The 12,364-nt window shown below is 49.8% G+C and overlaps 1 protein-coding gene across 1 annotated transcript; it reads right to left on the bottom strand.

The window, feature by feature from the left end:
* Positions 1 to 7,182: 7,182 nt before the first annotated feature.
* On the bottom strand, positions 7,183 to 10,756 carry LOC147703164 (uncharacterized). The gene is made up of 3 exons (XM_086929476.1): positions 10,639 to 10,756; positions 9,344 to 9,433; positions 7,183 to 7,358 (listed from the first exon to the last, which is right to left on the bottom strand). The coding sequence occupies exons 1-3, from the start codon at positions 10,754 to 10,756 to the stop codon at positions 7,183 to 7,185; spliced, it is 384 nt and encodes a 127-aa protein (XP_086785602.1).
* Between the last annotated feature and the right edge of the window lie 1,608 nt (positions 10,757 to 12,364).

Here is a 12,364-nt window from a genome sequence, read left to right as displayed (position 1 = left end):
TGTCCCACTCCCGAAGCCCAGGAGACTGTGCCTGATTCCCCGGAGGAGGAGGACGGGTTAGTGTTGAGGGGCAGGGGAAAGCTGTCCCATCAGTCCTGGGGAGAGTTTGAGGAGGAGTGTTGGACTGTACTGGAGGATTGGGTGGTGAGGAGAGCAGTGGAGGATTGGGAAGGGCTGTGCCATGCCGTTATCCGGGAGCACATGCTGAGGAGTTGTTTCCCAAGACTGCGTCACCATCTGTTGCAGTGCGGGTTCTCAGACCCCAGGGAACTTGCACGGGAGGCAGACCTCTGGGTAAGTGCCAGAGTGTCTGGGAAGGCTGAGGGGAATGATCCCGAAGGGAGTGAGACGGGGAGGTGTCCCAAGGTACCCCAGCTGCGGCCACCAGGCCTGGAGTGTTCTTTAAGAGAACCCCAGCTTGGGAGGCTAGGCTGCCCCGATGTGTCACCCAGAGGGAGGGATCCCCTTATGTCAGGAGAACCCGGAGCATCATTAATCAGAGCTCCGGTGGTTCGGGGGACGGACCAGTCACAGGGTCTAGATCCTGGACTGGGGTTCCGGGTTCAGGAGTTGCCTGGCCTGGAGGGTGGGGTTCCTGTAAAGCAGGTCCCTACCAAGTTGACTCCCAGGGGTACCACTTCCAGTGGGAGGGTGCGGAACTCTGGGAGGGGGTGCAGAGGGAGGAAGGTCTCTTCTCTGTCACCAGCTCAGCCACAGGGCGCAGATCCCGGGTTGGGTGGCCAGGGACAGGAGTTGCCTGCCCTGGTGGGAGGGACATCTGTAATCAGAGTCCCCCCGGAAGTGACTCCCAGGGGTACTTCTCCGGGTAGGAGGGTGCAGAATTCTGGGAGGGGGTGCAGGGAGAGGGAGGACTCGCCCCTGTCACCGGTTCAGCCTGTGAGTTTCGACTCCAGGTTGGGGAGAGAGTTGTGTGAGGGTGTCCCCAGGCGTAGGAGATGGAGGAACCCAAGGAGGAGAAGTAGGGGGAGGGGAGCCTCGCCCCTAAGGGCTGGTCATTCTGAGGGTGTAGACCCCAGGTGGGTGGACCAGTGGAAATTTGGAGAGAAGAGAGTGGTTCCAGAGTATCACAAGCCTGAGGCTAGAGCCTCCCACTCTAGGAAGGAGAGACATCCCACTAGGGAACACCAGTGGGGTGGTTCTGTTGGTGAAGGGAGGGTTGCGAAAGAGAACCATTGGGTTCCAGAGTGGAGGAGAGACTGCAGGTGCTCCTGTAGTTGCAGGCCTGCGTCCACCTTTTCCCGCCCCAAGCAGGGAAGCCCATCAAGGCATTGATGTGTCTACCCTGGCTTTTGGCTGGGGGGGAGTCGTGTTGGACTTGGCCTTTTTCCCCCAAAATTTTTCGCTTTTGACCCCCTTATCTAGGATGTCTCCCCCATGGGATTAAACCTGTATAGGCCATGAGTGGTGTGAGACACCTTGTTGAAAATGTAATTACATGTAATAATGTGAGCACTTGTAAATTTCCCCATTTTAGAACTGCACCTGACTGAAAAGTATTGTATTTAAAATGGATGCCATGGCCATGGGTTTTGCCACTGGACTGCCATAGGTCAGCGGTCTAGATAATTTTACCCAGCTACCCCTAGTTTTTGGAGGGAAGCCTGGTACCCAGGGTGCTCAACCCCTCCCCTTGAGCCAGAGTGAACCAGTTTTCCCCAACATTCCGGAAGGTGCTGGCTCTGTGAGGGAAGAGGGTTTAAGTAGGGAGAAGTGCCACCAGGAAGTCAGTCAGCGCTGGGACAAAGAAGAGAGGGGACCTGCTGTGAGGTGCTACCGCCACATGGGCCTGTGAGCTGGGCCCTGCACCCCTATAAACCCCCCCCCCTCTGTTGTCCCCATGGGCCCCTGACAAGGGAGGGCCCCTATCCAGGTCACTGACGCTATTTGACCGGGTACCACGCCAGCGCTGTGTGAAGAAGCGCCCAGGAGGTGAGGAGTATGCCCCTGAGGAGGACTGTGGGACTGTTCACCCCCCCCCCCCCCCTGTGAGGTGTGCTGCCAGATGCTGTGCTGCATTAGCGCTGTTTTGGGGAGGTTGATGCCCCCAAGGAAGCTGTGACCCTTTGGAAGCGCTGGGCTGTGAGGTGCCTATGGTGAAGGGCTGTGGACAGCTGTCTGGCGTAAACTGCAGTATCGCCCCCTAAGCGCTGGGTGTCTAAAGACTGTTGCTGCCTGTGGAGCTGCCTGGGGAGGATTGTGCCCCCAAGGGACTGTGCCCTGTGATTGGTGTGGCCCCCGAAGTGCTGTTGGCCCTGAGGAATTGCTGTGGGACTGTCTGCCCCTTTGAAGCACCATGGGGAAGATTGTGCCCCCAAAAGAAATGCTGCTGGCTGAGGTGCTGTGAGGCCCTGTGAAGGCGCTGGGCCCTGGGACTGTTGTGGCCCCCTAGTGCTGTAAAGCCTGCCTGTCAGGCGCGATAATTGCGAAGCGCTGAGGAAGTGCTAGATTTCTGCCCCCTCTGCGTGGTCTGAGGAAGGAGCTGAGGTTGTGGGCAGAGGGAGGAGCAGTGCGCTGTGAATAGCGCCGTCTTCTGAGGAGCAGTGCGCTGTGAATAGCGCAGTTTTCACTGTCATGAGGAGGGGGCATCGAGGCATGGGTTCGGTGCCTGCCCCAGTCCCTGCCTCAGAAGCCCGGTGAAGCGATGCTGCTGGCGGGGCTCTCCTGAGCTGTAGAGAGCCCCATGCACCCAAGTTGGCCGCATTGAATCCCCCGGGCCCCCGTGAGGAGGAGAGGTCCGGGTGATGCAAGGAGAAGGGGGAGGCCTCGAGGCACATTGCGGTGCCTGGCCCCTCCTCTGGAAAGGAGTCCTGCGACTCGAGGCACATTGTCGGTACCTGGTGTACCCCCCCCTGCAGAGGAGACCCCAAAGAACGCCTGCAGGACCTACTGAGCCCCGCAAGAGCCATCGAGGAGAGTCCGGTGAGTGGGGCCTGTCTTAAGCTGGTGGAGGGGGGGCAACGGGGTACATTGCCGGTGCCCGCCCCCTGGGACTGTGTTACCCTGTCAGGCGGCCCGTATGGCAGAGGACATCTGTGACTTGGGCTCCAGATTTATTGAACTGCCCTGACTTTCCTGCAACTAACTGCCCTACTAGACAACTCTGGAGCAAGCTGGTTGCCTTTATTGCATATTTTGGGGTAGAGAGTCTTATCCCCCCCCTCATTGCAAATTTAGGTCCCTACTGTCTGGGTTGCCCTGAGATCCCCAGTTATTAAGGAAGCCTGAGGGAGGAACGGTCTAAGGGAGTCTAGAAGTAAAGAGGGTTGACTGCTGTGTACACCCTGATGTTTGATACCCCTAGTTTGATGGTAGAGGGAGCCTAGTTGATTCCTGACAGGTGTTCCTGATTTAGGAGAAGGGCCCCTACCTGATATTTATGCTGGGCGAAGTATGTTCCGCCTAGGTTGGTCAATGGGTTGGCCTGATGTTATTCCAGGCCCGTGTTATGTACCAGATTGATGGGCCAGATAGGCTGATTTATTGCAGGTGTTCCTGTCCATGTTATGCCGTGATGCCCTAATGTTTTCTTTCCCTAACAGGGGTTGGGTTGGTGTTAATGTGCATGATGGTTAACTATGCTAATGTAGAACTTTTGCATTTACAGCCTTCCCTGTAGGATGAGAGTCTGAGTTGGCCCCGCCAGATTGGGCTCCAGATCTAATGACATTTTGATTCCATCCTTTTTCTCTTTCAGCATGGACTACTTCCTATGTACATAATTTCCCCCCTTTATTCACTTGGCTCTGGCGCCATTGGGCGTCTTGTGTGACACTACTGTTTTGCATTCTTTTGCCTTGCAGGTTGGAGATACTAAACTGTTTAATTTTCCAACTCAGATTGGTGTCCTGCCTCTTTTGTAGTGTGCCTGGTGTGTTGACTGAGGGTACTGCGTGAGTGCTTCACATGTCCTCCAAGTTTGGCCTGCCCGCTTGATGCCATGCTACCCCCTTTGAGACTTGGGCAACCCCCATTTCCAACAGCTTTGTACCCAAAGATTTCTTTATCTTCAGTTTTTGTTTGTCCATGCTGTGCTTTTTTTTTCTTCTCTCAACAAAACTTTCCCAAAATCCCCCATTCCCATCCATTTTCCAAACCCTAACCCTCTTCCCCCGGGCTGTGTGGTTTTGATTGATGTGTGACTAAATGGCAGCAATAATTCCACACACTTGCTGGGGAGGATAAGGTCATAGCAACAGGCTGGTGAAGGAATCCAAGGGTATATTCTATTCTTACTCAGCTTGACACTCAGTCACTATTGGCAAATGAAAGCAGATTTTCATGTGCGCCATCAACTTGATTGGTCATCAAGAACATCCTCCTCCTAGACGTGGCAAATTATTACGCTGCTGTGTCCTTCACCTTCGGTACTATTTCTTGTAGTAGTAGCCAACGTGAAAGAAATTAAACGCAAGTACTAGTTATACTTTCAATACTTTACCATTTGTTAGGCTACATTGTGGCACTGTTCTAGTGTACTGTCACCTGCTATATTCTCTATCATACCGTTCTAATGCTACGTTAAGGACAAACAAGGTTTCATTTTCTTTTTTTTCAGATGCTGCAACTGCCACTGTGTAACACCACAAGTACCACCGCAACAATGACATTTCATCCACCCAGGATTGCCAATCTTAATCGCCATTTCGCGTGCAGCCAGCCCTGTGCCTAGCCCTATTTCCAAACACAAATTACAGGTAAGATAAGCGTTTGGGGGGAGGTAGTATAATGGAGTATTAGGACTCGGAGAGACGAGAGACTGACGGTCCTAGGACTATTGAATTCACTTACTCTGTGAGAGGCACTTAGTTTTGAAAACATTTGGGCCATTAGTACTTACACAACTCGAATCAAGATGCCACTTAAGTTTCTGGACTGTTAAACCCCCACCCACCAGCCTCAAAAGCAGTAAAAAACACGTATGCTAAGATAAAGTTTAAAGTATATTTATATATCTCTAACATAAATAATCTCCCGCAAGACCCAACCCACCCCACCTCCCGAACCCCAACGAATGTCCCTGAAAACGAAGTCCAAAAAAGTAGAAAACCCAACTCCCAATTCCCACCCCCAGAAGGGGGCAAGGGACACTCTCCTCCTACTGCTGGCTGCTGTTGACTTTTCGGGCCAGGTCGCATGCTCCTTGCGGAGGGTCTCGAGCAGGGTTTTGGTGTTGAGGAGCTCCTGCTCGAGGTAGGAAACCCTCAGGGAAAGGCGGTGCATCCTTTTTTTGTAACTTCTGTGGGGGGTAGCTGATTTCTTTGCTGCTCAGAGGTGGCGGGTGGCTGCGGTACCCCGGCTCCGTACCGCTGGAGACCTGCTGCGCTGACTGGCTGACCCAGGGAGCGCGGATGAGGATGCAGGTGTAGCCGCGGATGTTGTTGACGTACTAGTCTGCGTGTCCTCCTCCTCCTGGGCCACCAGCCGCCGATATTCGGCGACAGTGGCCTCCAGCCTCCGTTGCCGGGCCCTTTTAGCCAGCTCCTTCCGTGTTGGTTTGGAAGGAGCATCTATATGAAGAAGAGAAAGACATAGTCTGTAACCAATGTTCTTTAAGATTAACACAAAATGATTCAGCAGAAAGTTGTGTCACAGTAGAACTAGCAACTTGCAAGCGCAGTACGTAACTATTGTGGCCAGTATCTATCTAACCTCCCATTTCTTCATCCTTGCTCTAACATTAGTGGGAGTTTAAGGAATCAATTCTACGAGCACTATGGACTCACTCCATTAGAGTCGACTATGACAGTACACCAGTCTTATTCTTCTTCTTATCGCTTGTTTAGCAAAATTGGTACGTTAACTTCTGCAAGCCGTCATAATGCCAGCGCAGTCAACTTGCACCCGAGCAAAACAGACGCCTGCCATGATGAGTGACACAGACTTGCGTTACTGTACCAGTCCAGTACATGCAGATGGTGATGCTCTTACTTTTCTATTATGGGTGGCACTGAGAATACTCTGTTACAAGGGCTACTGCTTAATTAATTTAACTTTCACCCTACAGTGCCAATGAATACTAGAAAAGGAAAATGAAGAAGATAAATAATCTGATTATCTATCACTGCACATGGTATGTATTTGCTTAAATATGGGATGGCTTTAGGTACTTTGCTTTTTATTGAGTGAACAGTCATACATCCACACATGAATGACCGAGTTCTACTAAACTTATTAACAGAGGTAGTGAGTGAGTGGCCATCGTAATAGCCGGATAAATTCTGTGCTTGCAATACAAACTACTGCTACTATTCATGGTAGTATTCGGACAAAATTACGTGCCAAACCACAGTAGATGGACAGAATGCAGAACAATGTCATACATTCACCCCAGTACAGAGATCTGGGCCTAAATCCCTCGTTTTTTTGCACTACACACCACCCCAGATCAGACATGGCCATATGCAAATCAGTCTGACCCTGTGCCTCAACAGTCCAGCCCGAACTGCCAAGCCATACCTTCCCTGGACCATAAACAAGCTTCCGAGGACCGGTTTCTGGCCTTTCAGCCGTCTTCAGCCCGGCTTGCTTGAATCCAGTGGTGTGGAGAGCATGGGACTCACGTCTGAGCATACCCATCCCACCCGGGGCGAGAAATGCAAAAACCACAGTTGATGGACAGAATGCAGAACAATGTCATACATTCACCCCAGTACAGAGATCTGGGCCTAAATCCATTGTTTTTTTGCACTCCACACCACCCCAGATCAGACATGGCCATATGCAAATCAGTCTGACCCCGTGCCTCATGGGAACAGTCTAGCCCGAACTGCCAAGCCATACCTTCCCTGGACCGGAAACAAGCTTCCGAGGACCGGTTTCTGGCATTTCAGCCGTCTTCAGCCCGGCTTGCTTGAATCCAGTGGTGTGGAGAGCATGGGACTCACGTCTGAGCATACCCATCCCACTCAGGGCGTCAAATGCAAAAACCACTCAAAATTACAACTTCTTTTCTTGCCTTTCCTACACTGGGACGGATGTGTGGGTGCGGTGTTACATGCTCTTCAAAGTAACACTTAGTTCATCCAGTGACCGTCTACTCTCTCTAGATACACATAAGCTATCTAAGAGTCAGATAGTACCATGATCCAGGCATCCATCCATTCAAACTATATGTCAATCATTCTTCTTCATGTCTCTCATCTGGACAAACCTTACGTTTTCTCACGGGGAGCACACTATGCAGTCTGCAATCTCAATAAGTAAGGAATATAAGAGCTTACCACTGCCCGCCACTACCGTGGCAACCCGCACAGCAGTTTGGTCCGGCACTTGCACCGCCTCCTCCCCAGAGCTTTCCTCCTCCACCTCCGCGCTGGGCCCAGCACCAGATGTTCCACCTACAAAGTACATTTAAGAATGTTAGATGTCATAGACATACACCACTCACTAGTATTTTGTCTAGGAATGAAAAAATGTGAATACAGAAACCAATCTAATAATTTGTGACTGTCTACTCTAAAGTAAAAATGTCCCTTTTTCTAGGGAAGGGTGTTGTCTTGCTGCACTTTTTGGCACAACTGATGAATGCTTGCTTTTTAACACGCACCATTTTTCTCATAACAGACAGAAGCTTCACTTCTAAGAACACATCATCATCATCACCACTAGGACAGAGGGACCAACGATTCAGCACCAAAAAGAAAAATTAAAGTTTAAACCAGGTGAGGGCTCGGCTCGCCCACAATAAGGGGTCGATTAGGATCGCGGACGGACTTGCGTCCGTCCGCGACCCCAGAGCAGGAGGGAATCTCCGCAGGGCATGCGGAGTTCCCTCCTGTGCAATTAGGATGTGACCGCCACCCTGGCGGTCACATCCTCTATTTTTAACATTGCAGCGGGTGCAGCTTCAAGCTGCACCCGCGGCAATGTTAAAAATGCACGCATTGCATTTGCATGCAGAAAGAGGCAGGCACCGCGCGGTGCCTGCCGCTTTCTGCATGCAAATGCAGGGGGGTACCGTAGGTACCCCCCATGTGCACCCCCCACCCCCCCTTCACCTAGGGGGCCCGCAACGGGCCCCCGCAGTGAAGATCCATATGCTTTTCCACGGCGGAAAACCCGCCGCGGAAAAGCACTTTTTAAAGCCCATCCTGATATGGCGGACGGTGTCTGAGAGACACCGTTACCATATCAGAGCTTTTCCGCCGCGGTTGTAAGCCGACCGTGGCGGAAAAGCTGCGGACGGAAACCAGGACCCACCAGCCATCCTAATGTGGCGGTGGGTCCTTGGTCAGTCCGCTGCGGTTTTTCCGCATCCTCGGGGCCGGCGGTGGCTTCTGCCGGCCCCGAGGATGCGGAAAAACCGCAATCATAATCGGCCCCTATATGTGTGAAATAAATCACTATAAGCACTTTTCCATTTTTAATCAACCGTTTATGTTTTATGACAAGCTTGATTTTAATAAATATTTTTACTTTTAATAAAGCTTTAAAACTTAAATAGACTCTGTGGTTTTTTGTCAAGCGTGAATGAGCAAAAGGTTTTGCAATTTGCAAGCATGAGTCCGTGCCTCTGACACTTCTGGACTCTGACTCCATACTCTTGTCCTGCGTTGGATAATCATCATTGGGGATCAATTATCGATGAATTCAGGAGCTAAATGACTGCCACACTATCTAGTCAGTAAGGAGATTGGGGGTTCTTCAAAAAATGATATCACTGAGGTATCTGGAAAGTCTACCTGCGCCTATTATAATTGATAAACAATGCACTATTTAGTGTCCATAGTTCTGTTTGTGCAGATTTGTCCTTGCAACAGTAGTAGTATGGATTGTCCTCCTATCCAAACCAAAAGTAAAGTAGTATCTTATTCTTTCTTGGTGGTCATTCACCTTTTTATTGTTGGTAGTTGTCAAAGCATAAACATTTAGAAGACTTGAAAAGAGGGGTGCAGACTTAGGAATTTTTTAATTTACTATTCCAACACCAGCCTACATACAGTAGGGAAGGTGTTGGATAGTAAATTAAATTATTCCTTATCCTGTAGCGCCCTCCTGCGCAAGTCGTGGTTACGACTTGCGTTGTAAAAGACGCGTTGTAAGGGTACTGTGGAGTAAAATCCGCATCGTAAAGGATGTTCCCCATAGAGAGCTATTACTGACTAGAATGGGAGTTTAGTTTAACACCTTTTGCCCAATGTGCAATCTTAGTTAGCTACACAGACAGACTAATAAGAATAATCTAGTAATACCACAGGAAGTCATAGTCGAGGCAGGATAAGAATTTAGATACAGTCTACAAGAAGATCAAAGACGATTTAGAAAAAATCGAATGAGGAACGCTAGGAAAAAATAGGTACTCTATATTAAAATTAAAACTCACCGGGGCCAGCAAAGGAGCCCTCGCCTGACCGATCCTGGCCTTGTTCAGCAGCAGCAGCCTCCTCCAATGTCCTCTTGCCCCTGGGGGGAGCTGATGTACAACATGAAAGAAAGAAAGACCCGAAAACATGGATGATTGTGGTCAACCAAATCAAACATTACAAAAGAACAATAACAAAATATTTTGGCGAAATAGCAAATAGACAACTATTCCACGGGATATATTGACCTATCTCATGTGGTCTACTACGATATTAGTATTGCTTGATTTGCGGACCGTCGACTTGGAAAGTTATGTAACTCACTAAACAAACTACTAAAAAGGTTCGCCTAGGACTGGCAGGCAGCAGTCCGCAGCACGCGAAGTAACAGACAAACTACATCGTGATTGCAGATCAGCGACAACACTAAAAAGTTTCCTACTACATTAACCAGTCATTAAAATACTCAAACTATCAATCCACCACCACTATTTCTTCTTATTGCCAGGTGTACAAAGGAAGGACTGGACTTGAGTCTGTAGGGGCAGATTTACAAGCTCCTTGTGGCTCTTTTGCTCCGTTGTTGCGTGACTTTTGTGACGCAGCGGCAGAACAAAAGAGGTGCCATGGTGCGGCGTATATTAACAACGTGACGCATATGGGAGATGCATCACATTGTGAAGCCCTGAGCCATCAGGGGGCGTTCCGGCGCACGGGAGGGCGTTCCTGCGCAGGAACGCATCCTAAAAGTGGCTGAGGGAAATCTACAAGATTTCAATCAGTCACTTTTAGGACAATGATGCGTGACTCAAACCCTGCGCCTGCTTGAAGCAGACATACGGCTTGACGCAGCATTGGGGAGATAGGGCACCCCAGAGCATTGCTGGAACTGCGCCATCGTTGCGACGCAACTCCAGCAATGCGCCGCCTTTACGGCACAGATGCGTAACGCTTCGGTGACGTTTTGTGCCCATGGTGCGCCGCATTGTAAATACGGCGCACCATGGGTGGTGGTGGCGTGGCGCACAATTACTGGCGCATCCCTGCTACTTTGCAGGGATGCGCCGGTAATTAAAAATCTGACCCCTAGTGTCTAGCATTACGCAGTTCTTTAAACTACACTCATAGATAATTTCTCAGGCCAATGAAATGAACACAAATTAGAAAACAAATAAGCATAGTAGCAACGCTACTGAGAAGGAGAGCAGTGCACCTGAAATGCACAGAAGATTTTGAAATATAATTTACCTACAATGTAATCAGCAGCATTATTGCAGGAGAAAAGAGTAGTGAAGAAATAGCTACTACTACTCACCAAGCCCGGGGATCTCGAGGCCGAGCAGGTCGATCAAGTCGCGTTCCCGGTCCAGGAGATCCGTCCAACGGTGAGTGGCCTGGTTGTAGGTGCGCCGGACCCGAGAGTGTTGGTACATGGCCCGGCACACCTTCTCCCACCGCTTCCGGCGCTCCCGGATCCCGTAGCCGCTAGAGATCTTGCCACCTGCCATAATGGTCCTGGGGAGGCGGCGCTGAACATAAAAGACTAGTGCGGCCACCTCCTCGCGTTAAAGATCTCCCGGGCTGTGACTGTCTCCCCCCTCAACGCCCGCACTGGAGCCGGGCACGGGGTGCGGGACCCTTCCCCTTCTCAGACGGCTCCCTTTACCATGGTCTGGGCAGAAAGGAAGGTAAATAATAAAGAAGAAATAGAATAGGGAAGAAGAAAAGAAAAGAGTTTAAAAAAGTAGTTTAAAATTAACCAAAAGTAGCAGAAAAACCAAAAATATAGAGCTAGAAAAATAGAGGGATAGATAATAAGTAAAATAGATTAAAAAAAACTTCAAACAAGCAAAGGATGGCAGAGATTGACAGAGGATACTGAAAGCATGCCCAGAACCATAGCAATGAATGAAAAACAAGATGGTTGCGCCCGTTCACGACCGCGTGGGTAAGTTCGCGCAAGATTTTCCTCGCGATCACACGCGAACTTGTACTAGCAAGCCGCACACTTTGCGAGATTACACATAGCGCCCGGAAACGGAAATACGTCACACAAACAAAATGGCCGCGCCCGTGAACGACCGTGAGGGTAACTTTGCGCCGTTGCGCTACAAGCGGCTCGCTAAAACGCACAAAACCTTGCGAACTAACACGCCGCAAAAAAACAAAACGCATATTCGCGGCTTCCAAATTCGATCTCGCGCAAATTCGCACCCCGCGAATCCCGCGAAATTGCAGAAAAACGATTTTTGCAATACTGAAAGCACTCAGCAGGGGCAAAAGTTCAACCTCATCATTAGTAACCGTTCCCTGTAGTGCTTCCTGAGGGCCCCCTCAAGAGTTCAGTTGCCTACTTGCAACTATTCTATGACCCTGCTCTGACCCTCACAGCAGGCTCAGAGAATAGCTACAAGTAGACCACAAAGGTCCTGTGAAAAAAAATTGCACTGCAACAGAAAGCAATTACAGATAAGGAAGCAGGTGCCAGACTCAGTGACACATTAATCAACCGCAAATTAATTCATGTCAGTTGAAGCAGGGCAGGTGTGCTGCCTTTTCCCCCCAATAATCTACAGTGATGAACCAGAGGGTGGAAGTGATGTACCAGAGGGTGGCAGTGATGTATCAGAGGGTGGCAGTGGTGAAACAGAGGGTGCTGTGATGAAACAGACATAGAAACAACATAGTCGTGACCGTTGCGACCCGACAAGTAAGTTCGCGTATGCGAACTGGAACAAAACCCTTGCGAACTGGCAGAAACCCTAGCGAACACAAAAAAGAAAAAATCCCCAAATTCTCGAGAGTTTGCGGATTTTGCGGATTGCGAATTCGTGAATACGCAAATTCGCGAACCGCGAATTCGCAAAATTCGCCCGTGCTTAGAATTTGTTCTTTATCACGTTTCCTGTTGCAGTTGGAGAAATGCATCTTTGTTAGTTAAAATAATGTCTTTGTTTTAGGTGTTTTGGCTTAGGGAGGAGAAGATACATTGAACGGTGATGGTGATACTGTGGGACGGTGTTCTTTCTCACTGGTGAAAG

Source organism: Lissotriton vulgaris, chromosome 7, assembly GCF_964263255.1.
Source record: "Lissotriton vulgaris chromosome 7, aLisVul1.2, whole genome shotgun sequence".
Lineage (NCBI taxonomy): Eukaryota > Metazoa > Chordata > Amphibia > Caudata > Salamandridae > Lissotriton > Lissotriton vulgaris.
The sequence above is the reverse complement of the archived record's forward strand: the minus strand, read 5'-3'. Positions and strand labels throughout refer to the sequence as shown.